The sequence below is a fragment of the Mustelus asterias genome, chromosome 18 (genome assembly GCF_964213995.1).
Source record: "Mustelus asterias chromosome 18, sMusAst1.hap1.1, whole genome shotgun sequence".
NCBI classification, from domain to species: Eukaryota; Metazoa; Chordata; class Chondrichthyes; order Carcharhiniformes; family Triakidae; genus Mustelus; species Mustelus asterias.
Window position 1 is genome coordinate 28,748,557 of NC_135818.1, and position 26,722 is coordinate 28,775,278.

At 44.8% G+C, this 26,722-nt stretch overlaps 1 protein-coding gene across 3 annotated transcripts in view; it reads right to left on the reverse strand.

Annotated features, from left to right (window-relative positions):
- Nucleotides 1-26,722, reverse strand: part of LOC144507046 (BRD4-interacting chromatin-remodeling complex-associated protein-like) — a 135,157-nt gene that overhangs the window by 70,310 nt on the left and 38,125 nt on the right. For all 3 annotated transcript variants that reach the window (XM_078233638.1, XM_078233636.1, XM_078233637.1), the window contains 2 exons: nucleotides 25,129-25,171; nucleotides 21,334-23,370 (listed from right to left, as the gene is read on the reverse strand). In XM_078233638.1, the coding sequence (XP_078089764.1) occupies nucleotides 21,334-23,370; nucleotides 25,129-25,171 (2,080 nt within the window). The remainder of the gene's footprint in view (nucleotides 1-21,333; nucleotides 23,371-25,128; nucleotides 25,172-26,722) is intronic.

A 26,722-nucleotide genomic window follows, 5' to 3' on the forward strand; every position in this document is an offset into this window, starting at 1 on the left:
GCCCAGTCTTTTACAGCCCCTAACCACCTGAGCTTTCTCACTCGGCTCACCCCCAGAGATCTGCTCTCTATGCTCAGTTGATTCCTCCTCAACTGTAGCCTCCAGCACCGAAAACCTATTATGGAGGGGAACCGCCCCAGGGGATTGTCTTCCCGATTGCTTCTTACCCCTCCTCCTGGCATTGACCCAAGCCTCATTCTAGGAGTTACTATTTCTCTATAACTCCTATCAACTTCCACCTCCGCCTCCCGAATTATGCGGAGTTCCTCTACCTCCCCCTCCAGCTCCTTTACACGCTCCTCCAGAAGCTGCAATCTAATGCACTTCTTACAACTAAAATCTCCTGAAACACTACTGGATTTCCTCACCACATACATCCCACAGGAGATGCAGCATACTGCCTGAACTGCCATCCCTGAAGCCATTACCAGCAAGAAAAAAAGAAAACAAAAAACTTCCCCACACTTCCCCAACTGTCACTCTCCACTGCAGCCCGAGCAACACTCCCTAAATGGTAAAGATAGCGGGACCAAAATGGTTTTGGAAGTTGCTAAGACTGTTCTGGGAGTAGAAGATGTAATAATATTGTTTTAAATCCTTGACGAAAGCTAAGAGAGTTAGCAGCTAAATTAAATGTTGCGTAAGGATAATAGGAGACATCTTAAGTTAATGGCCGGGATTCTTCCAAAACAAAATTAAGTGTCCAATGGGCGGGAAAACAGGAGAATTTCCCGCCCATTTTTTGGGCGTACTTACCTGAACGAATCTTTGACACTCTGTGCAATGCAGGGTACCCTGGAGTGATTCACAATGAAGAGTGGGGTCAGGACCTCATCCCGCCCAAGAGACCAGCATCACTGTGCTGAGTGGGTCACTGCACATGCACTGAGCTGTCAGTGGAGAGATCAGCACATGCGCACTGGCTCCCCCATTGCCGGCCTCTCAATCACTGGCTTCCCCGATGTTCCTCAACCATCCCCGATTGCTGGTCTACTGGACCGCACCCCCCCCCCCCCCCCCCACACACACACCAGCCAGCCCCAATCTACCCCCTGATGGCCAGCCCCAACACCCCCGATGACCAGCTCCAAACCCCCTCTGGCGGCCAACCCCGAACCACCCCCTCCCCCCCATTGCCAGCCCCGATCCCCCCTCAATGAACAGCCCCAATGCCAAGGTGCCAGGTGGGCAGTGCCAGTGTGAGGGCACTCCCCTTGCTCCTGACCTCAATGACCTCTGTCCCCACCAGCAGGGTGAGGACACCTGTTCCCCGCAGTTGTAAACCGGTGATTATCATATGGAAATGTGAATTTCCATGTGATAATCACTAAAGACCCTCCACTGTTGTCTCCCGGGCTTGTACAGCGGGCTTGGAGTATCCCAGCCAATACAGCTAGAGTTCGCTAAGATTCAGTTGCAGATTAAAAATCCTGAACAGAGGAAAAAGAATGAGAAAGAAAAAATGAAAAACAAAATGAATTAAACAGGAGAAAAAAAAAGAAACAGCAAAGGAAATTGATACGAAAAAAAACTTGAACAGTAAAGAGCAGAAAAGAAAATGAAACAGCATTTTAGAAACTGGAACTGGAATTTCAGGCAAGAGAGAGACAAAGGAGAAGGAAAGAGAGAGAAGGAATGAGAAAGGGAATATCAGCTTAACAGGCAAACATTCTAAAAAGGGGCCTCAGATGCTGAAGTTCTGATGACATAAAAACTACCCACAACCAAAGCCCAGTGGGGAGATGTTTAAATTTGTATAAGCCCATCCAAAATTTGAGGAATGAGTTATGGAGGCATTCTTTATTTCATTTTGAGATAGTAGCAAAGCAAATTAACTGGCCAAAAAGAAAGTGGACACTACTCCATGCAAAGTATGTAAGTATTACTTTCAGATGAGGTTTCTATGGATCATGATACAGTAAATAGGCTGTTCTTAGTGCATTTGAGTTGGTACCTGAAGTGAATAGGCAGAAATTTTGAACCATAAGGAAACAGCCTGGGCAGACCTGTACTGAATTTGAGAGGGTAAAGCAATTTTGCCTGTTGGATTTGGGCATTAAAGGTATCTGCCAAGTGTGAAGCTCGAAGGGAAATAATTCTGCTGGAAGAATTAAAAAAATCACTTCTTCCAGTAATTAGAACCCATGCAGAAGACCAGAGTGTTACAATAGGTAGACAGGCAGCGGAGATGGTTGATGATTATAAACTGGTCCATAAATCCAAACACCTTTTCCATTACCCCCACAAACTCAAGAAGAATAGAGAGTAGGAGGGTGAAAGGAAAGCAAGTAGCCAGGGAAGAGATGGGACAGCTAAGAATCCCCAAGGAATTCTATCTCAGACTGGAACGGTTACAAGGTGGGACACCTTTGTACAGCCATGCTGGAAGTTGTATGGGAAATCCATGGAACTTATTGGGGTATGTAAGGGCGATTCATAAAAAGGAGCCCAGACTGAAAATACAACAGATTCAGTTGGAGCGTGAAATAGAGCTTTGGATCTGAGTGTAAACACTGCTAAGAGTTCAGGAATTACATGAGAATATTGAAGAATTTTTGTCAAGAGGAAAAGTAACTCCATATCCCTCAAATAAAACAACTAAGCTTATTATAGTAAAAATTATAGTAAGAGATATGGGAGCCACTCAAAACACTTTTGCTGGGAAAGGCATAATTTTAATACATGGTATTGGTGGAAAGCATATAGCTGTATCTTTGTACTGAGTGCACCTGGACCTAATGTCTGGGACAGTGACGGTAGGTGTTATCCAGAAGTTACCTGTAAATGGAGTTGGCTTACTCCTGGGAAATGATTTACTGAGTGAAGGTAGTATTCTCACACATTTATGGAAAGCCCAAGTGAGTTTAAAGAGATGAAGCAATTACAGGAAAAGGTTTGGGGAATTTTTCCTTCATATGTGATGACCTGAGCAATGACTAAGCAAAGCCCATCATCAGAGGTCAAAGTGAAACCACAGACAGATATTTGATTAGCCAAACCTTTCTTCAAAGACTTGGATAATCTGAGAGAAGAGTTTAATACGTTTTCCCTAAGAGTTTGCAAGAATGGTTCCAGGGATGAGAAACTTCCGTTATGAGGATAGATTGAAGAGGTTAGGACTATCCTTCTTGAAGAGAAGGAGGCTGGGAAGATTTGATACAGATGCTCAAAATCATGAGGTGGCTGGACAGAGTAGATAGGGAGAAACTGTTCCCCCTCGTACAAGGATCAAGAACGAGAGGGCACAGGTTTAAAAGTGATTTGCAAAAGAAGCAAATATGATGTAAGAAAAATCTTTTTCACACAGCAAGTGGTTCGGGTCTGGATGCACTGCCTGCAAGTGTGGTGGAAGCAGGTTCAATTGAGGCGTTCAAGAGGGAATTAGATGATTATTTGAATAGAAACATCGTGCAGAGGAATGGGGAAAAGGCACTAAGTCATGATGCTCGTTTGGAGGGCCAGTGCAGACACGATGAGCCAAATGGCCTCCTTTTGCACCATAACAACTCTGTGATTCTCTGATCAAGGCTCAACAAGCCGATCCAGAGTTAAGAACGGTTGCACAAATATCCCAAACTGAAGCTGAGGCAGTTCCAGAATGCTATTTTTTAAAAAACAGGATTCTAAATGAGGAATTGGAGATCTCCTCTTAAACAAAGAGTGAACAAATTTTCATTAAATAGTGGTCCCACCCAAATATCGTAAAGGGATATTACTTGGGGGGAGGCAATGGCCTAGAGGTATTATCGCTAGACTACTAATCCAGAAACACAGCTAATGTTCTGGGGACCTGGGTTTGAATCCCATCTTGGCAGACGGTGGAATTTGAATTCAATAAAAAAAAATCTGGAATTAAAAATCTACTGATGATCATGAAATCATTGCTGATTATCAGAAAACGCATCTGGTTCACTAATGTCCTTTAAGGAACTGTTCTCGGGCAACTACAGTAAGAAGTCTCACAACACCAGGTTAAAGTCCAACAGGTTTATTTGGTAGCAAATACCATAAGCTTTCGGAGCGCTGCCCCTTTGTCAGATGGAGTGAAAACCAGATTTTCACTCCATCTGACGAAGGGGCAGCGCTCCGAAAGCTTATGGTATTTGCTACCAAATAAACCTGTTGGACTTTAACCTGGTGTTGTGAGACTTCTTACTGTGCTTACCCCAGTCCAACGCCGGCATCTCCACATCATGACTACCTCGGGCAACTAGGCATGGACAATAAATGCTGGCCAGCCAGCACCACCCATGCCCACGAATGAATAGAAAAAACCCATGAAATTCCTACGGCAAGACAGGATACAGAAATCGGTGTGCCATACGTACCAAATGGTGGGGAAACCACAATCTACAATCAAACTGGCGCCCTTAATTCCGATACCAGTTTTTGGGCAACCATCTAGTAGGGTGTTGGTAGACTGTGCGGGGCCATTACCAAAAACAAAAGCAAGACATCAGCGTTATGGATATCACAACTCAATTTCCAGAAGGCAAGTCTAAGTACAAATTTTTGGGAAATGTTGGTAAGATAAATTTTAACTGTGTAAATATAGTCTTGTGTTAAAGTTTTATTTTCTTAATAAATGTTTTAATTTAAAGTCTCCAGAAATGATATTGGAATTCTTACTCCTGTCTTCAGCAGACATACACTTTTGTAATAAAATACAAATTGCAAATTGTTGTGATCGCTTAATCAGGATTTGGTCAGCCCAGCAATTACCATCTGCCATATCATAATAGTTGGCAGTACCACTTCCTTATTAGGATAGATTTATTAAACGATACTGGCAAGCACCTTTAACTTCTATCATCAGTTTGTACCAAACCTCAGCACAATAGCTGCTCCACAAACAGTGTTTTATTTGCAAAATGATGACCATGAAACTAATGTCAATTGTCATAAAAACCCATCAGGTTCACGAGTGTCCTTTAGGGATGTAAACCACCATCCTTACCTGGTCTTGGCTCACATGTGACTCCAGACCACAGACTCTTAACTGCTCCTGAAATGGTATGGCAAGCCACTAAGTTCAAAGGCAATTTGGAATGGGCAACAAATGCTGGCCTCGCCAATGATGCCCACATCCCAAGAAAGAATAAAGAAAAACGAAAGGTCCTAAATGCATTGCATAGGAACTGGAGTGGAAGGAGCCTGAGGAGTGTTCAGAGCAGGTCAAGGACTTTGAGGAAGCCTCTGTCACATGATTCAGGCACACCTTGCACTAACACAGTTACAAAGACCTTGGTGGGGCCTCCAACTGGGATAACTTGGTTGTCACATGGTGATATGCACATCTCAAGCAAGGAGAAGCAGGTCTTGGGAGGCAGGGACAGCAGTGGAGAGTCCCCTTAGGAGTGCATGACATACTCAAAGACTTCTGGAAGCAAGCCGAGCCTTGTGCATCAGGTACAAAGAGGACTATCCTGGAACAGCAAATAGAAAAAGTTTGAGGATCTGCTGGCATTTCCTGAAGCACTGCAAACTCCAGGAGGCTGAAGAGACCATCTCAGTCCTTTGTACTGTTATTAATCTCCTGGATAATGATGTTGTGCAATGCACAGCAGATCACACCCATTCTAGATACTTTGCCCTGGTGCATACTGAAGGACACCCCAGGCACTTGAATTAGCATCCCAATAACTTGTTCTATGTGTGACATTGGGCTTATGTGGCTCCAGTAAATACTTCCTCTAGATGAATGGTAGGACTCCTCAGTGGTACCATCGGCCATATACTTAGTGGGTAGCCCTTGTTTCCATGGAGACACCTGCTGACTCTGCTTGGAGTTAGGAAGAGCTGTGGGGTGCTAAGCAAATGCATTGTGGGAGCTTCCAGTATGAACATGAAAACTTTCTGGTCACATACCAACTGAACATTGATGGAGTGGAATTCCTTGCAATTGACAAAGACTTGGTTGATCTGATTGCCATATGGGTACAGTTGATGAATACCTGTACCCGTGGGAATCCAGCCATATGCAAGAGTTCACTGGTCTGATCAGTTAGCAAAGAGTGCCTAGTCGCCATGCGTCCCTATAAGGAGGCACTACAGGGATCTTGGTGATGCAGAGTCTGTGTACTGGCCAAAGAGATTTAAAGCACTTGGCTCCTTCTTCGCAGCAGCCTGCAGCAGTGGATCACAGAACTGCACCTGAAGCACGGTAGCACAGTGGTTAGCACTGCTGCTTCACAGCTCCAGGGTCCCGGGTTCAATTCCCGGCTCGGGTCACTGTCTGTGTGGACTTTGCACATTCTCCTCGTGTCTGCGTGGGTTTCCTCCGGGTGCTCCGGTTTCCTCCCACAGTCCAAAGATGTGCGGGTTAGGTTGATTGGCCAGGTTAAAAATTGCCCCTTAGAGTCCTGAGATGCGTAGGTTAGAGGGATTAGCGGGTAAATATGTGGGGGTAGGGCCTGGGTGGGATTGTGGTCGGTGCAGACTCGATGGGCCGAATGGCCTCCTTCTGCACTATAGGGTTTCTATGATTTCTATGATCACCCTGTGAAAATCACTGACACACAGAAACAGTTTGTTTAGCTATCCATAGAGATGCAGCAAATTATCTCATTTGACCTCGCCAAAGTTCTGAAGCTGCATTCCCCACATCTCCTGCAGATGGAAGTTACAGATGGCCAACCATCAGTAACAAAGTAGACAAAAGTTATTAGTCCAGAAACTCAGCTAATGTTCTGGGTATCCGGGTTCAAATCCTACCATGGCAGGTGGTGGAATTTGAATTCAATTAAAAATATGTGGAATTAAAAATCTACTGATGGCCATGAAACCATTGTTGATTGTTGGAAAAGCCCATCTGGTTCACTAATATCCTTTAGGGAAGGAAAACTGTCCTTACCTGGTCTGGCCTACGTGTGATTCCAGAACCACAGCAATGTGGTTGACTCTCAGCTGCCCTCTGAAATGGGCTAGCAAGTCACTCAGTTCAACAGCAACTAGGGATGGGCAATAAATGCTGGCCAACTAGCGATGCCCATGTCCCATGAATGAATAAAAATAAGTGGCAGCCTTGGCACATCTGGCATCAGTGAGCAGTGAGCTGCACTTCTGGGCAGCAGATTGTGAAATTCTACAGATATCACCAGCAGATTCCTGGAAGGAACCAGAGGCCATGAAATAGGCCTGTCATGACCTTGACAACCACTAGCAATCCATTGGGCACCAGCTGGTCTACTGGGAAACCAATCTTGTTTCCAGAAGTTGCAGGTGTCAGCACTATCCTGGTGTGAAAGCCTGAGCCTTCTGAAACAGTGGGGGTGATCTTACCAAAAAAAGGTCTAAGTCCAGTACCGCATGGTAGGTTGTTGCATAAGGTTAAATCCTCATGGGATCCAGGGTGAGGTAGCCAATTGGGTGCAAAATTAACTTGATGACAGAAGACAGAGGGTGGTTGTTGAGGGTTGTTTTTCAAACTGAAGGCCTGTGACCAGCAGTGTGCCTCAGGGATCAGTGCTGGGCCCACTGTTATTTGTCATTTATGTTAATGATTTGGATGAGAACTTAGGAGGCATGGTTAGTAAGTTTGCAGATGACACCAAGATTGGTGGTATAGTGGACAGTGAAGAAGGTTATCTGGGATTGCAGCGGGATCTTGATCAATTGGGCCAGACGGCTGATGAATGGCAGACGGAGTTTAATTTAGATAAATGTGAGGTGATGCATTTTGGTAGACTGAACCAAGGCAGGACTTACTCAGTTAATGGTAGGGCGTTGGGGAGAGTTATACAACAAAGAGATTTAGGGGTACAGTTTCATAGCTCCTTGAACATGGAGTAACAGGTGGACAGAGTGGTGAAGAAAGCATTTGTCATTCTTGGTTCCTTTGGTCAGAACACTGAATACAGGAGTTGGGACATCTTGTTGAAGTTGTACAAGATATTGGTACGGCCACACTTGGAATACTGTGTACAGTTCTGATCACCCTATTATAGAAAGGTTATTATTAAACTAGAAGGAATGCAAAAAAGATTTACTGGGATGCTACTCAGACTTGATGGTTTGAGTTATAAGGAGAAGCTGGATAGACTGGGACTTTTATCCCTGGTGGCTTAGGGATGATCTTATAGAGGTCTTTAAATAATGAGGGGCATAGATAAGGTCGATAGTCAACATCTTTTCCCAAAGGTAGGGAAGCCTAAAACTAGAGGGCATAGGTTTAAGGTGAGAGGGAAGAGATACAAAAGGGTCCAGAGCGGCAATGTTTTCACAGAGAGGGTGGTGATGTCTGGAACTGCCAGAGGTAGTCATAGAGGTGGGTACAATAGACAGTTACATGGGTAAGATGGGTATTGAGGGATATGGGCTTTTGTGGGCAATTGGGACTTGCTTAAATGTAAAAACTGGGCAGCATGGACAAGTTGGGCTGAAGGGCCTGTTTCCATGCTGTAAACCTCTATGACTCCAGGGCGGGCGTGAAAATGGGAGAGTTTCAGATCCGTTTTTTGGGCACGTTCAAATCTGCTGTCTTATGCACTCAGTGCATGAAAAAAAGCAGAAACAGTTTCTTGCGAGTAGTTGGGGGGGGGGCGGGGGGGGTGTGCTTAAATAATCATAAAGCTGGCTGAGAGCAGCAGAAGACACCATTGCGCAGGACAGACCTTCATTCGGCCATTGCTGCTCTTAGCTTGCCTCCATGACCTCCACAAAGCACCTCCCCAGCCTATTGTGACCCCTACCCCGCCCCCCCCCGCACCCTCCAAGGCCAGCCCAGATCATCCCCTCTTTCCCACCGATCTTGAGTGGGCGAGGATATGGCAAATGGAGTATAACGTTGAGAAATGCGAGGTTATACACTTTGGAGGAAATAATAACAAATGGGATTACTATCTCAATGGAAACAAATTAAAACATGCTACCGTGCAAAGGGACCTGGGGGTCCTTGTGCATGAGACGCAAAAGCCCAGTCTGCAGGTACAACAGGTGATCAAGAAGGCAAATAGGATGTTGGCCTATATTGCGAGGGGGATAGAATATAAAAGCAGGGATGTCTTGATGCACCTGTACAGGGCATTGGTGAGGCCGCAGCTGGAATACTGTGTGCAGTATTGGTCCCCTTATATGAGGAAGGATATATTGGCATTGGAGGGAGTGCAGAGAAGGTTCACCAGGTTGATACCGGAGATGAGGGGTTTGGATTATGAGGAGAGGCTGAGGAGATTGGGTTTGTACTCGTTGGAGTTTAGAAGGATGAGGGGGGATCTTATGGAGACTTATAAGATAATGCGGGGGCTGGATAGGGTGGAGGCGGAGAGATTCTTTCCACTTAGTAAGGAAGTTAAAACTAGAGGACACAGCCTCAAAATAAAGGGGGGTCGGTTTAAGACAGAGTTGAGGAGGAACTTCTTCTCCCAGAGGGTGGTGAATCTCTGGAATTCTCTGCCCACTGAGGTGGTGGAGGCTACCTCGCTGAATATGTTTAAAGCGCGGATGGATGGATTCCTGATCGGTAAGGGAATTAAGGGTTATGGGGATCAGGCGGGTAAGTGGTACTGATCCACGTCAGATCAGCCATGATCTTATTGAATGGCGGGGCAGGCTCGAGGGGCTAGATGGCCTACTCCTGCTCCTATTTCTTATGTTCTTATGTTCTTATGTAAAAGTGGCAGGAGGTCCCACCCCACTACCACTGATCGCATTGCAAAATGCAAAGCAGGTTCCCCTCCCCCCACCAACCGGCCACCCCCAATCTGGCCCTGTCCCCCAGTAGGCCCCACCCCATGTGAGCCCAGATGATTCCGTCCCGGGCTCATTAAATCAATGTAAAATCAGTTATAAATATATTTAACTAAATTATTCAGCCTCGCGCGGGAAATGGACGCAAGGCTGATAACACCGGATATCCGGTGCCAGTAAGATCATGAGAGGTGAGAAATCAGGCGTGAACTTGATTTCTCGGCTCTCTCGTGATCTTACCAGCTGCCCCACCCATCGGCCGGTGGGGCGCAACAGTAAGATCGCCCCCACTGTTACTCAGTCAAGAGATGAGCCAAGTGGATCAAGCATCAGGAGGGGAACATTTTGGGAATAGTGATCATAGTTTATTAAGGTTTAGGTTAGCCATGGGAAAGGACCTGGAGCAATTTAGCATAAAAATATTCAATTGGGAGAAGGCGAATTTTGGTGAGGTGAGAAAAGATCTGTTCCCTGGCAGGCAAAACTGTAATAGAATATGGGCCATTGCTGAGGAGGAGATGGTTTAGATACACTCAAAATACATTTCCATAGGGGGAAAAAGGTCGGGCAACGTAAGAGAGCTTCATGGATAATGAAGGAGATAGAGTCTAAGATGATTTTTATAAAGGGTGCCTGTGATAGAATGATCATAAGTGAATAGAGAAAAGTTCAGAAGGAAAGTGAAAGAAAAAAAGAGGCAGAGCATGGAAAGCGACTAGAAGCTACTGTAAAACAGAATCGAAAAGTCTTTTATGGGCATATGAATAGTACAGGGGTAGCAGGAGGAAAGGTAGTGTTGATTAGTCTCAGGAAATAAAGGTTGGTTGTTGCCCATATTTGGATTGTTGGATATTAGAAATAAGGGCTGGAATTATCCCAATAAAAGCTAAGTGTCTCACCGGCGGGTAAACGGTAGATTTTCCCTCCCGTTGTTTGGGCACACTGACCCGAATGAATCGCTGACACTTGAATGCCTCAGAGGGATTCACGTCGCTAAGTGGGGGGTGGGGCCTCCACCTGCCCGAGAGCCGGCAACAGCGCAGAGCAGGCCACTGCTCATTGCCGATCTGTCAGTGGGGAGATTGGCACACGCACACTGGCCCCCCACCAATTGCAGGGCTCCTGATCACTGGCCTCCCCCTCCCATTACTGGCCTCCCGACTGCCCCCCCACCTGGTCACTGGCCTACCAGACACACCCCCGGGCCAGCCTCAATATTATGCCCCATCGTCAGCCTCAACCCCCCGCCGCAACCTGCCCCAATCTGACCGCACCCCCCCCAGCCTCCATTGATGGCCAGCCCCAACAACACTCCTGATGGCCAGCCCCAATTGCCCCCTCACTCCCTCCCCCACTGATCCCATTGCAGAGTGGCAGCGGCTCTCCCCCCCCCCCCCCTCCGCACTGATTGCCCCACCCTTCTGGACCCAGTGGGCAGTGCCCAGGAGCCCTTTGGGCAGTGCCAGGATGCCAGTCTGGTACTGCCCAAGGGGCAGCCCCCCTCCCCCCGACCTCCCAGAGGGGGCCTCAATGGCCTCTGTCCCCACCAGTGGGGTGAGCACACCTGTTCCCCATTGGTGGGGAGCACGTGTAAACCCCGCTGGTGGGATCCTCTCCCGGCACCGGGGGAAGACATTACTGAGCCTGGAGACTACTGTTCCGGGCCCACTCATCATATGGAAATAGTGATTTCCATACGGTAATCAGCCCCACGTACGCAAAAACTGTGGGAGGAAAGGGGCGCACCCATGCAGACACAGGAAAACTCCACACAGGCAGTCACCCAAGGCCGGTGCAGTGAGGCAGCAGTGCTAGCCACAGTGCTACCCTGCTGCCATCATCAATGAACACCCCACCTCTATCTCAGCCTGGAAGACAGGTCATCAATAAAGCAACTGATGTTGGTTGGGTCTAAGATACTCCCCGAAAGAACTCCTGCAGCGATGACCTGTAGCTGGGATGACTGTCCTCCAACAACAACCATCTTCCTTTGTGCCAAGTATTAATCCAACGAGCAAAGTTTTCCCGAGTCCCATCGACTCCAGTTTAGCTATCGCTCCTTGTATTCCACACTCAGTCAAATGTTGCCTTGATCTCAAGGGCAGTCACTCTCACTTCACCTCTGGCATTCAGCTCTTTTGTCCCTGTTTGGACCAAGACTGTAATGAAGTCAGCAGCTGAATGGCCCTGGCGGAACCCAAACTGAGAGTGAGTGAGCAGGTCATTGCTGCTGCTTGAAAGCAATGTTGACAGTGACATTCTATGAAGTTGCTTATGATTAAGTAGCCTGATAGGACGTAATTGGTCAGAATTTATCCCACTTTCTGTGGACTGGGCACACCTGGGCAATTTTCCATAATGTTGGGCCAGTGAAAATATTGTGGCTATACTGGAATAGTTTGCCTAAGATGTGCTAGTTCTGGAGCGCAAGTCTTTAATAGCACAGCTGGATATTGTCAGGGCCCATTGCCTTTCTTGTATCCAGCGCCTTCAATCATTTCTTGATATCACGTGCATTTATTAAAAAGGCTGAAAACTGCTGTGAAGCTGGGAACCTCCAGAGGAGGCTGAGATAGATCATCCACTCGGCACTTCTAGGTGAAGATGGCTGCAAATGCTTCAGCTTTGCTTTTCACACTGATGTACTGGGCTCCTCCATCTGGGCTCCAGAAAATGGGGATTTTCTGTGGCGTCTCCTCCTCCAGTGAGCTATTTAATTGTCCACCACTTTTCATGACTGGATCCAGTCGGACTGCACAGCTTAGACTTGATCCGTTGGTTGTGGGATCGCTTAGCTCTGTCTAAAGCATGTAGTTTTCATTGTGTTGCATACGTATGTAGTCCTGTGTTGTAGCTTCACCAGGTTGACACAACTGTGAAGGGCTGCATGAACAGAGACACTTGAGGGTATATGTGCAGAAGTCATTGAAGGTGGCAGAGTAAGTTATGAAAGGTTAAAATGGCATTCAGGATCCTGGGTTTTATAAATTGGGGCGTGACACACAAAAGCAAGCTAATGATGATGGATCTTTGTAGAATATTGGTTCTGCCTTAACTAGAATATTGTGTCTAATTCTGGGCACTGCACTTTAGGAACAATGTGAAGGTTTTAGAGAGAGAGCAGGAAGATTCACGAGAATGGTTCCAGGGATGAGAACCTTGATTTACATAGATTGGAGAAGCTGGAGCTATTCTCTTCGCAGGAGATGGTTGAGAGAAAATTTGATTAAAGTGTTCAAAATCATGAGGGGTCCAGAAAGAGGAGATTATAAAGAAATTGTTCACACTGGCAGAAGGGTCAAGAACCAGAGGACGTCAATTTAAGGTGATCAACAGTGACATGAGGAAAACCACTTTTATGCAGCGAGTGCTTAGGATCTATAATTAGATATAATTCGTGGGGCTAAAGGGATCAAGGGATATAGGGGAAAGGTGGGCTCAGGATATTGAATTTGATGATTAGCCATGATGAAATGAATGGTCGAGCAGGCTCAAAGGGCCAAATGGCCTACCTGCTTCTAGTTTCTACGTTTCTATAGTGCACTGCCTGAGAATGTGGGGAAGGCAGGTACAATTGTGGTGTTCAAAACGCATTGGAAAATCAACTGAAGAGCCAGCACAGATAGGATCGGTGAAATTGCCTCCTTCTGTGCCCATTCTACATTGAGAAAGCTAATCCTCTACCTGTCCATCCTATGCTAGAAATATCGTCTCCTTCAAGCTGAAACTCTTTCTTGTGCAATGACATGTGGCTAAGCAGAAAGGAGCTGGTGCTGCTACTGTAGTGCTCCTGCTGCTATTGATGTCGGTGGTGTAGGATGAAAAAAAACTTTTTAAGCTTTGGTGCCCAGAACTGCTCACAGTGCCCCAACTATACTCTAGCCAGAGCTCCGCATTCTTCAAACATGACTTCTACCCCCTTGAATTCTAACCTCTGGTTATGAAGGCTAGCATTCCATTAGCCTTTTTAATTACCTTCTGATATATTAATAATCTATGTACCTGGACTCCTATGTCTCTTTGGATCACCAGTAGCTTTTAACCATTTAGAAAATACCTTTTTAAGGTCCATAGTAGATGACCTCACATTAACCTACACTGAAATTAATTTGCAATTCAATTAATTTATCAAATCTCTTTATAATATTATGCTTCTATCTACACTGTTTATAACGCTACCTATCTTTGTGGCTTTGGAGACATGTGGCTTTCAATTTATTAATTTATTTTAAAATGAAGCGAGGTACTCCTCTTTCAGTGGTTAAGTGTTAGTTCTCAGAGGGGGGAAATCAACCTCCGCTTCATAACAATACAAAACAAAATAATACAGATACTGGAAATTTGAATCAAAACCAGAAAATACTCAACATCAGTGGAGAATGAGTTGTTTCAAGACAATGACTTTTCAAGATGTCATCAGCCTGAAACATTAACTTTGTCTCGCAATGCTGCTGAAACATCAAACTATTCCCACCACTGGTCATAATGCCTTCAGCTATTCTTTTTATTCTATCATGGGATGTGGGCATCACAGGCTAGACCAGCATTTATTGCCCATCCCTAGTTGCCCTCAAGAAGACATGGTGAGCCACCATCTTGAACTGCAGCAGTCCATGTGGTGTAAGTACAGCCACAGTGCTCTTAGGGAGGGAATTCCATTATTTTCCTAAGCTGAGCTGTGATTTAGCTAAAGTGAACTGGAAACAGCTATTTGGAAGGTAGTGCCAGATTAATGGGAACATTCAAAGAAGAGATAGAAAGAGTTCAAAGCAGGTATATTCCCTTAAGGAAAAGGGTGGAACCAGCAAATCCAGAACCGCCTGAATGTCATAGGGCTAAAGGGAAGGATACTATAAAAAAGAAAGCTTATGTCAGATACTGAGGGTTCAACACTGTAAAAAAATCTAGAGTATAAAAAGTGTGGTGGTGTGTTGTGAAGTTGGGTAGAATAATTGTAGATTGGTGTTTGTAAAATTGTAAAATGCTAGGGAGAAAGTATTGCATGGTCCCTTTAAAAGGTGGTGCTTTTTCTGTGCTTAGAAAGTTTAAAAAATGCAAGTACATCGGGAGCCCCAAACTGAAACATTTGCATCGAAAGGCCAAGCAGCAGTTTTACCAAGACAACAGGCTTTTTAATTCAGCCAATCAATTTGAATCAGGCACTTAGATACCAAGAACCTATTCAATTTAAATATAGTGGCTTTAACAACCTAGGACCAATCCTATTGTGGGAAATATTGATATGTCATCACGGGTATAAAAGAACAAAGAACAAAGAACAATACAGCACAGGAACAGGCCCTTCGGCCCTCCAAGGCCACGCCGCTCCCTGGTCCAAACTAGACCATTCTTTTGTATCCCTCCATTCCAACTCCGTTCATGTGGCTATGTAGATAAGTCTTAAACGTTCCCAGTGTGTCCGCCTCCACCACCTTGCCCGGCAGCGCATTCCAGGCCCCCACCACCCTCTGTGTAAAAAACGTCCTTCTGATATCCGTGTTCAACCTCCCCCCGCCTCACCTTGAACCTATGACCCCTCGTGAACGTCACCACCGACCTGGGAAAAAGCTTCCCACCGTTCACCCTATCTATGCCTTTCATAATTTTATACACCTCTATTAGGTCACCCCTCATCCTCCGTCTTTCCAGTGAGAACAACCCCAGTTTACCCAATCTCTCCTCATAACTAAGCCCTTCCATACCAGGCAACATCCTGGTAAACCTCCTCTGCACTCTCTCTAAAGCCTCCACGTCCTTCCGGTAGTGTGGCGACCAGAACTGGGCGCAGTATTCCAAATGCGGCCGAACCAACGTTCTATACAACTGCAACATCAGACCCCAACTTTTATACTCTATGCCCCGTCCTATAAAGGCAAGCATGTCATATGCCTTATTCACTACCTTCTCCACCTGTGACGTCACCTTCAAGGATCTGTGGACTTGCACACCCAGGTCCCTCTGCGTATCTACACCCTTTATGGTTCTGCCATTTATCGTATAGCTCCCCCCTACGTTAGTTCTACCAAAATGCATCACTTGGCATTTATCTGGATTGAACTCCATCTGCCATTTCTTTGCCCAAATTTCCAGCCTATCTATATCCTTCTGTAGCCTCTGACAATGTTCCTCACTATCTGCAAGTCCAGCCATTTTTGTGTCGTCCGCAAACTTACTGATCACCCCAGTTACACCTTCTTCCAGATCGTTTATATAAATCACAAACAGCAGAGGTCCCAATACAGAGCCCTGCGGAACACCACTAGTCACAGGCATCCAGCCGGAAAAAAACCCTTCCACTACCACCCTCTGTCTTCTGTGACCTTTAACCTGGTGTTGTGAGACTTCTTTCTGTGACCAAGCCAGTTCTCCACCCATCTAGCCACCTCCCCCTTTATCCCATGAGATCCAACCTTTTGCACCAACCTACCATGAGGGACTTTGTCAAACACTTTACTAAAGTCCATATAGACAACATCCACGGCCCTTCCCTCGTCAACCATTCTAGTCACTTCTTCAAAAAACTCCACCAGGTTAGTGAGGCATGACCTCCCTCTCACAAAACCATGCTGACTATCGTTAATGAGTTTATTCCTTTCTAAATGCGCATACATCCTATCTCTAAGAATCCTCTCCAACAACTTCCCGACCACGGACGTCAAGCTCACCGGCCTATAATTTCCCGGGTTATCCTTCCTACCCTTCTTAAATAACGGGACCACATTAGCTATCCTCCAATCCTCTGGGACTGAAGGGGGCAGTGGGACAAAAAGAGAGAGCAACTGCCATCCTGCCAGAGCTAACAGCTCTCAGCTCTAACTCAAGAGAGAAAATCGTTGGCTCTCGTAGCTTCATCTATGTCTTAGAGAAACCACCATTTAGAGAGCAAAGGTACCAAAGAAGAAAGAAGTTCCAGACAGAAGAATCAACCCAAGAAGGCCCAGAATATTCCGGAAGACACAAAACCTGGTTGTAATTTAGAGAGTGACTAAATTCTATTTTGTTAATGAGTGGAAATTGTATTTATTGGAACAGCATTCCATTAGAATCTGGTTTTATTTGGGAATAGTTAATAGTTAGAAGGGATTTATTTGGTTTGTTAATAGTTTAGTTAAATTGTTCACTGTTAGTTAGATAAATAAATTGTGACATGTTGATTTTAGAGAGTGTCAGGGATTTAGTTTGTATTTAACCACTAGAAGTTGCTGAAGCGCAGGTCACAGCACTTCACACACACTTTTTACAGATTATGAGGTGAGGTACTCCTCTTTGGGTGTTTCGGTGGTAGTTCTCGGGGGCGGGGGGGCGGATCAACTTTCTCTTTATAACAGGTGAAATTAAAATGTAAATTAGGAAAGCAGAAATGGGGCATGAAAAAAAGTATTGGCAAGTTAAATCAAAGAAAACTTTAAAAGATTTTTTTATAAATATAAAAAGAGGAAAAGTGTAACAAAAGAAAGAGTAACGCCTATTAGGGACCATAAGGTGTGTGGCGGTGGAGCATGTTGGTATGGTTCCTAATGAATACTTTGCACCTGTTTCCATGAGAGGGATGATACAACATTGCAATCAGGGAGGAGGGGTGGGACTTATTAGATGTAATTAACATAATGAGAAAGCAGTATTGAATATCTTTGGAAGTGGATAAATCCCCAGGCCCAGTTGAATTGCTGTTAAGGGAAACAAGAGATGATATAGTTGAGGCTCTGACCATCATTTTCCAATCCTCTGTGGCTACAGGTGTTGTGTCACAGGACTGGAGGACAACTAACACTGTATGCTGTTTGTAAAGAGAAAAACAAATAGAGTGAATAGTGACGGGTCAGTCAGCCTATAATAATTGGAAAATTATCGGAGAAAACTCTGAGGAATAGGATAATTCTTCATTTATGAACACAGCATAGATTTGTTAAAGGAATGTTGGACTGTCATGATTGAATTATTTGAAGCAGTAACAAGGAGGGTCAATAAGGGTAGTACATTTAATACAGTCCAAATGGAGTTCAGCAAGGCTTTTGATGTGATCATCAAAGTAAAAGCTTCAAGGCAAAATGCCAACTTGGATCCAAAATTGGTTCAGAGGTAGGAAGCAAGGGGGAATGGTCACTGGGTGACTAGAATGATGTTTTCATGAGTTTCTGCAGGACTCAATACTGGGCCCTTTGCTTTTTGTAATATACATTAATGATGTGGACTTGAACGTAGGGGCTATAATTAAGAAGTTTGCAGATGATACAAAAATTGGCCTTGTGGTGAATAATGAAGAAAGTGAGGCCTATCAGAAGATATCAATGTGGGCGGAATAATGGCAAATAGAATTTAATCTGTGGAAATGTGAGGTAATATCTTTGGGGGAGGCTAACAATAAAAATGAGCGGCTGAAATAAATACTGAAATGTGGAGGAACAGAGAGACCTTGGAGTATATGCCCATAAATCCCTGAGGTGGCTATACAGGGAGGTACGGTGGCCAAAAGGCATATGGGATACTTACCTTTATCTGCTGAAGTGTAGAATACAACAATTAGGAGGTTATGTTGGAACTGTATAAAGTACTAGTTAGACTGCAGCAGCAGTATTGCATACAGATTCGGTCACCCCATACTGGGAAATATGTGACGACACGAAAGAGGATTATGAGGGTGTGTCAGAATAGGAGAATTTTAGTTATGAGGAAAGATTGGATAGGCTCGGGTTGTCTTTAGAACAGAGGAGGCTGAAGGGAGGCCAAATTGAGGGTTCTAGGTAAAATTCTAGAGTTCTAGTCCCTTCTCCTCTTGGCTGAGGGGTTCAAAATCAAGAGCATAGGTTTTGGGCAAGAGGTAGGAGGTTTAGAAGGGGATACAAGGGGAACCTTTCTCACTCAAAGCGTGGAGGAGATTTGGAACTCACCCTGTCTGAAAAACTGGTAGAGGTAGAAACCCTAAAAATATAGAATAAATCATTAGCTGTGCAATTGAAGTCCCGTAACCTACAAAGCTGCAGAACAAGAGCTGGGAAGTGTGATTAGGCTGGATGGCCAATTGTCAGCTGGCAATGACATGCTGGGCCAAATAGTCTCCTTTCAATGCTGTAAATTTCTCCGCCACCCTAATTCTTTCCCTCCTAAAAACCTAACTCTTTGAGCACCCTTTTGTTACTTGACCTTTACACGGCGCAACTTCAAATTCTTGTCTAATTACGGTCCTGTGACATGCCTTAAGATATTTTACAATGTTAAAGATGCTATATAAATGCAAGTTGTTATTGCTTTGAAGGAAGACAGCAATAATGATCTGACAGAGGGCAAATTGAGCTTCAATAAATGAAGAAATTTAGCCACCAGCAGCCAATTTATTTTGCCCCACTGCCACTCCAGCCCCCACCAGTCATTTCTGTCCAAGTCCGGTACTAGCCCACCATGGAAAGCAAATGAGTCTGAGCCTGGGCTGCTTTCCGAGGTCAGGGTCAAGAAGGCCATCACCCCCACCCGCCCTGGTTCCCATCCCCTTCCATTGAACTTACCTTTCCACATGGTCCCCAGCCAGAAACTGATATTCAAAATTTACTCAGCAGCTGATGTTGTGCCAACTCGTCCAATCACAGGCTGATTTCAACCTGCATTGGCTACAGATCCTATCAGCAGCCAATATTCAGGGAAACCACCCTGTGATTGGCTGAGCAGACATTGAGCAGTTGTTTAAATTATTTCCAGGAGGTTTTGAACTTGAAATGTTACCTACACTTGGAGGACATGGCGAGCCATTCAAAAAATGCCTTGCAGGCTACATCCAGCTGGTGAGCCGGCCCTTAGACAAGCCTGCTCTAAAATCCTGACAGCACAGAGCAGCCATTTGATTGGCACCCCATCCACCATCTTCAACATTCCATCCCTCCACCACAGAGAGATGCACCGCAACAACTCACCAAGGCTAATTCAACAGCACCATCCAAATCCCTGACCTCGATCACCTTGAAGAACAAGGGCAGCAGAGGCGTGGAAACACCACCATCTGCAAGTTCCACTCCAAACCACACAACATCCGAACAGAATTATATTGCTGTTCCTTCTCTGTCACTGGATCCAAATCCTGGAACATCCCAACAGCACTGTGGCTGGCCTACACCACATGGATTGCAGCGGTTTGAGGCAATGGCTTACCACCACCTTCTCAAGGGCAATTAGGTATGGGCAATAAATGCTCAAGATTTGCTGTAACACCCACATCCAATGAAAGAATAAAACAAAGTGTTGTAGATTTAAGAGAAACCACCTTTTATCAATGATACAGATTTAAGCATACTAATGTTCAGCCAGAAAGTGTATGTCCCACATTACAACAACAACATGCATTTATATAGTGCCATCAGTGTGGCAGAGCATTCCAAGGTACCTTTCAAGCACTATCAAATAAAAATTGACAACCAGCTTCAGAATGAGATATTAAGGGCAGGGGATCTAAGCTTGATCACATCTTAAAGGACTAGAGAGGTAGAGATCTAGAAGAGGAAATTCCACAGCTTAGAGCTCAGGTGGCTGAAGGCACAGCTATCAATGGTGGAGCAATTGAAAATTAGGAATGCTCAAGAGGCTAGAGGAGCAGAGCACAGTCTTTTCCATGGGTTGTAAGGCTGAAAGAGATTGGGAGCCCGGGGGAAATTAGTACTTGAGGCAAGAATAATATCAATAATTTGGGAACCAAGCGACTAAGATTGTGGGAACATGAGGTGGCTCTCATGGACAAGTTGAGTTTGGAGAGGGTATATGGGGAAATAGGAGGGAACCCAGAGAAGGTTGCAAACTCAGGGCTAGAAACAGGGGGAAACATGAAAGGAAGTTTATCTCGGTGAGCTAAAGGAAGGGAAGGAGGCAGCGGACTGAATGGTCTTGACCTTGCGTAGAATTTACTGCACAGACACAGGCTATTCAGTCCATGTAGTCTATGCTGTTGCTGTCCATTAGCTTACATCCACCCCTCTGCACCTAACTGCATCAACATACCTTTCCATTCCTTTCTCCCTCGGGTGCTTATCCAACTTCCCCTTAAATTCACCTATGCTATTCACCTCAACCATTCCATGTGGTAGCAAGTTCCACAATCGCACCACATTGGGTGAAGAGGCATCATCTGAATTCCCTGTTGGATTTCTTAGTAACCATCTTGTATTTACATCTTCCTGTTTTTGTCTCCCCCACAAGTCAAAGCATCTTCTTCATGTCAATGCTATCAAATCCCTTCGTAATTTTTAAAACCTCTGTCAGATCACCAATAGGCCATCTATTTTTTGAGTAAAGAGCAGCAGCCTCTTTCGTCCTTCATGGTAGGTGTAAATCCTCAATTCTGATACTATACTTGTAAACATGGTCCAGAACCAGCAGGAGGCCAATCAGCCCCTCCAGCCTATTTGGCCATGTAATTATATTATGGCTCATCTACACCTCAGCTTCATTTCCCCATCTTTGATCCTGTCACCGAAGAAATTCTTCAAAATCTCAATGGACTGCCAGTATTTTGGGTGAGAGTTTACAGTCTATTTTTTAATCAGTTGGGATTTCCAATTAATGACAATTAGTGTGAAGATATTGCATTCCTATAGCATATCTTACCTTTGTGAGCAAAACCTGACCAGGAGTCTATCAATGTATCTGTTATAATGTCAAAGTACTAACCTGTTGGAAAAGCAAAAGCTGGTCGGCGTTGAGTGCTGATTCTATGCCTTGCTGGTTGATGGATTTGTCAGTGTTTTCAGCTAAGGTATTGTTTGGTTGTGAGGTTGCAACTGAGAGTGGAGCAGATTGCTGAATTTCCACCACTTGGGACTGAGATTGGGTCTGAATACGTCGGTGACACTGGGGTAAAGCGTGTGTCTGCTGTAGTCCAGGAGCTGATGCTAACTCGGCATCAGTGGAAGGTTGTGACTTCACAATATTGCTCTTGGGGGAGCTGATGCTCACCTGCTGAACATTAATGGATGGTCCTAAAGAGCCAGTACTATTAAGAACAGTTATCTGATTTGGCAATGAGACACCCTGTACGACAGTTGGGCCAGGCTGCATCACCGTACGTTGACCAGATGAATGCGACTGTGAAGCAAAGCCAGCACCTAGCTGGCTGGGCATCTGAAATAGCGTAGATGGAGCGAGCGGACCGGGCTGTAGCTGCAGAGATCCAGATAATATATGCGCCGTTCCTTGGCCAACCGTCAGCTGCGTGTTTGCTGCTGTAAAAACCTGGCCAAAGTTAGTCTGGCCGGTAATCAATTGTCCTGTCACATGTTGGGCAGTCAGTATCTGCGCAGATAGGGATTGACTGCTGACTAATTGACTAGAAGATCCCTGGCGCCCCATAACACGGTTTGTGGCTGGCTGTCCAGGGGGAGTTGACGTTGCTGCACTCTGGCCAGTTAACAGAGTTCCAGGTTGAATTGAAGAAAGTTGCTGGGGAATGCCGCCTGCTGTTGCTGCTTTAGCCAATTGCCCTGGTAAAATAAACTGGCTTTGACCTGGGATGACAGCCTGAGGTACTGACTGAGGCTGGATTACGATACTACTCCCCTGGTTTAGAACTTGAACACTGACTGGCTTGCCCACGTTGGACTGCACTTGTTGGGGTTGTTGTTTGATCAGATTGGCAGCAATAGTCTGAGCAACTGTTGGGCTTTGTGTTGACAGCAGGACATTCTGACCCGAGGCTCCTGCTACAAAAGTCAAGTTCTGTTGAGCTTTCTGTTGCTGTAGTGTGGTTTCTGTTTGGATTTTTAATGCTGTCTGGAGGGCAGAAGAGTTTGGGCTAAATGAAGGCTTTGGGCTTATCTGAACAAGTTTGGGCTGGATACTTACACGGTGCTTTGGCTGAATTGGAGTCGGTGTCCTCTGAATTATTTGGGTCAATACTGGAGTATGAACCACCTGGTTATTGACAGCTGGCCTAACAGCAACCTGTTGTGTTGATTGTGCAAGATTTGTGTTGGCAAAGAGCGAGTTTCCATTTAGATTGGTGCTTGTGATAGTCTTTTGGAACTGTGAAGAATTTGATGAACTAAGGGTCACCTGACACTCCGAGGCAGAAAGGTAACTCTCGGAAGGAGGCGCAGACATCTGGGATGTTTGGCCAGGTTTGGCGAACAATCCTTGCTGATGGTGGTGCCCAACAGGCATCAGGGCAGCTTGACCACCGTGTTGGTCAACCATCTGAATCTGTCCAATGCTGCACGCTCTGGGACTGCCATTGGTCTGAATGCTGGCTATTGGTTGTATCGCAACACTGTTCAATCCAACTTGCTGAATCAAGCGTTGCACGCTAATAGTTTTATTGACAAACTGAGTATTCACTTGTTGTTGAAGCAGAGGCTGTTGTGCAATTACGGCAGTTTGCTGTTGCTGGGGTAACCCACTGAAATCTGTGCCAACACTCCTGAGGAGCTGGGAGTTGCCCTCGGCAGGTTGGCTTGCAGGGTTCGGGTGGCAGTAGGGTTGTATCTGTAGCACACTGGCCGCCAGGTCAGCTTCCTCTTGCAATGTCTGCTGTGTGATATTAGCCTCCTGCAAACTCTGCTGCAAGATATCGCAGGGCTCCTCTGCAACCTGCTGAACACCAGAACTAGCTGGTGACCCGAGGATGTCATCTTCAAGGAAGGAGATGTCAACGCAGCTTGTGGATGAGGATACCTGGCTGTTGATTCCTTCACTGGCTGAAGCCAGCTGGCCCTGAAACCCGAGAAAAACATTTTACTTCTTATATAGATGGTCAAATATTGAGGGGTTTGGGAGGGAACAGGTCAATTGAAAGGAAGAAGTGAGGTAGCAAAGCACTTGAACAGGGGATCCCAAAATAACACAGATCAAAAAGTTAACATTTTCCAATTTGTCGTAGAATGAATTTTCACCACAAACATGGGGATCAGTGACTGGCTTCCTCTTGCTGTCAACTTCATTTGTTACCCATGCTCCCTTTTAGGCAAAAAGAAATTCTGCATCAGCTCCTAATCGGTTGCATCACCAGACTGCCTAAAACTGGCAAGTTTAGAACAAAACTAAAATTATCCAACTCTAGGATCCACAACTAATCACATCTCCTGTCGTTACAAAGAGAAAAACAAATAATGGAATCACACTGTGGACAAGGGGTCAGTCAGTCCCTCGTGCCTATGTCAACTCTTTATATAATCACTGATTAATGCCATTTTCTCTGCTCTTTCCCCAAAACCATGTAAACTTATCCTTCATGTATTTATCCAATTGTCTTGTGAAAGTTATTATTGAATCTGCTTCCTCCACTTTTGCATTCCAGATCATAACAACTGGCTGTGTAAAAAAAACACTCTTGTTACTTTGCCAATTATTTTGCTGTTCCTCCTGTCAGTGGAACAGTTTCTTCTTATTTATTTCATTAAAACCCTTCATAATTTTGAACATTTCTGTAAAATCTCCCCTTAATCTTCTCTGAAATACAGTAAAATGTTACTCTCACTGGACTAGTAATCCAGAGTGGGCTAATGTTCTGGAGGTAGGAATTCAAATCCCACCAATGCAGCTGGGGGAATGTAGATTCCATTAACTAATATTTCTGGAATAAAATGCTGGACTCATTAATAATGATTATGAAACCAACAGATGATGATGCCATTAAAAGTCAAGGGGAGATGGTTAAATTTTCTCCTTAGACATAGTCAATACCTGGTACTTTTGTGACATGAATGTTACTTGCCACTTACCAGCACAAGCTTAAGTGTTGTCCAGGTCTTGCTGCATAAGGACACAGACTGTTTCAGTATATAATTTTTGATACAGTTAACTCCCCAAAGCCTGTCCACCATCCATAAGGCCCAAGTTAGGAATGTAATGGAATTCACTGTTGCCTGGATGAGTGCAACACTCAAAGCTCAATACCATCCAAGATAAAGTAGCCTGCAACATTGCATCCGTCACCTTCGACATTCACCCCCTTCACCACCGGCACAAAGTGACAGCAGTGTGTATCGTCTACAAGACGCACAGCAGTAACTCACCAAGGCCCATTGGACAACACCTTCCAAAGCCACAATCTCTTGCACTTAGAAGGACCAGGGCAGCAGATGCAAAGGAACATCATCACCTGCACATTTCCCTTTAAGGTATGCACCATCCTGACTTCGAACTATATTGCTGTTTCTACACTGTTATTGGATCAAAATCCTTGAGCTTTCTCCCTAACAGCACTATGGGGGTACCTACACCACATAAATGGCAACAGCTCAAGAAGATGCCTCACCACCATCTTCTCAAGTGCAATTATGGATGGGCAATAAAGGCTGGCCTTGCCAGTGATGCTCACATTCCAGTGATGAATAAAAAAAAAATCCTAGCTTCTGCATTCTCTCCACATAACTGAAGTTCTTCATCCCTGGCACTATTCTAGAAAATCTCCAATTTTATAATTAATGGAGAATACTTCAGAAGAAGTAACATGGATGGGCATGTACTAACCTTGTCACTTCCATGCAGAAAGTCATTCAGGGCTTGAGGGTCACTGGAGCATAGAACAGAAGATAATTTTAAATGCTTTGGTTTTACTGAAGGAAGCCTATCATGAAATATGCTGTGGGATGGGGGTGGGGGACACCATAGGAGACTTTTGATCAATGATTTGAGGTTCCTGATAGTCACTTGGTAGTGCGGAACTTGAATATTGCTGAAAATAAAGAGACAAACTGCTGAAGCTTTTCACCTTGCACTCATCAGGCTTGACACAAGAATGCCAAATTTCAAAGGGAGCAACAATTTATGCTGCATGAGAAAAGCTCGCTGATTGATTGGTAAATCAACTTTGATGGGTCACACTGCCATGGAGAAAGCACCAGGGAACTACTGTCCCACATACCTTTATTTAATTCAAAAAAAGTGAAATGCCTGGACATGTTCCTTTTTCCTGCAGAGGACAGGTCCTTGGATATATTTTTCATGCAGTACAAATTGTTGCTCCCTTTGAAATTCAGCATTTTAATGTCTGTCCTGATGAGCGCAAGATGAAAAACTTCAACAGATTGTTGCTTTTTTCAGCAATACTCAAGCTCCCTGATAGTTTAGTCACATTTACTCAATGTATCAATTTAGGTACAGCTACAAAACACAATCAAAAGGTTATTTGAATATCTCAGGTGGCAAAGGATAGAAAATGATACTTCAGTTGCACAGAGCATTGGTTAGACCCCTTTATGATCTCAGCACCGCACCCCAGAAAGGATATATTGGCCTTAGAGAGGATACAGCACAGATTCACCAGTATGACTCAGATATCTAAAAGGTTTCAACTGTGAAGAGAGGTTGGTTTGCATTTCCTCTGGTTTATAAGGTGACCTGATTAAGGTGTTTAAAATGATAAATTGGATAGATACAAAGAAACTATTTCTTCTGATGGAAGAGTCCAGAGCAAAGGAGCATAAACTTAAACATTAGAGCTGGGCTAGCATTTGTAAAAGGTAGACCATGTCTTGACGAACCTGATTAAATATTGTAAAGAGGCATCTCAAGTGTTGAACAGGAAACTATATATTTTAATTCTACAGATGTCCCCAAAGCATTTGATGAAGTTCTCTATATGAGGCTGTTAGCTAAAGAAACCCAAAAAATTGAAGGCAAATAATTGACCTGGTTAGAAAGTGGAGCAGTACGCGAATGGGCAGGTACTTGAATGGGCAACGTCCCACAAGGATCTGTGTCAGAACTTCATGAGAGGAACTCTCATGAGAGGATTCATGAGAGGAAAGTCAGGATTCATGAGAGGAAAGTCGGGATTCATGAGAGGAAAGTCGTGTTTGACGAACTTACTGGATTTTTATGAAGATGTGACTTGTGCGGTTGACGGAGGGGAACCGGTAGATGTCGTGTTTTTGGATTTCCAAAAGGCATTCGATAAGGTGCCTCACAAAAGGTTGCTGCAGAAGATTGGGGCACACGGAGTTGGGGGTAAAGTGTTAGCGTGCATTGGGGATTGGCTATCCAACAGGAAGCAGAGAGTTGGAATAAATGGGTGCTTTTCTGGTTGGCAGATGGTGACTAGTGGTGTGCCGCAGGGATCGGT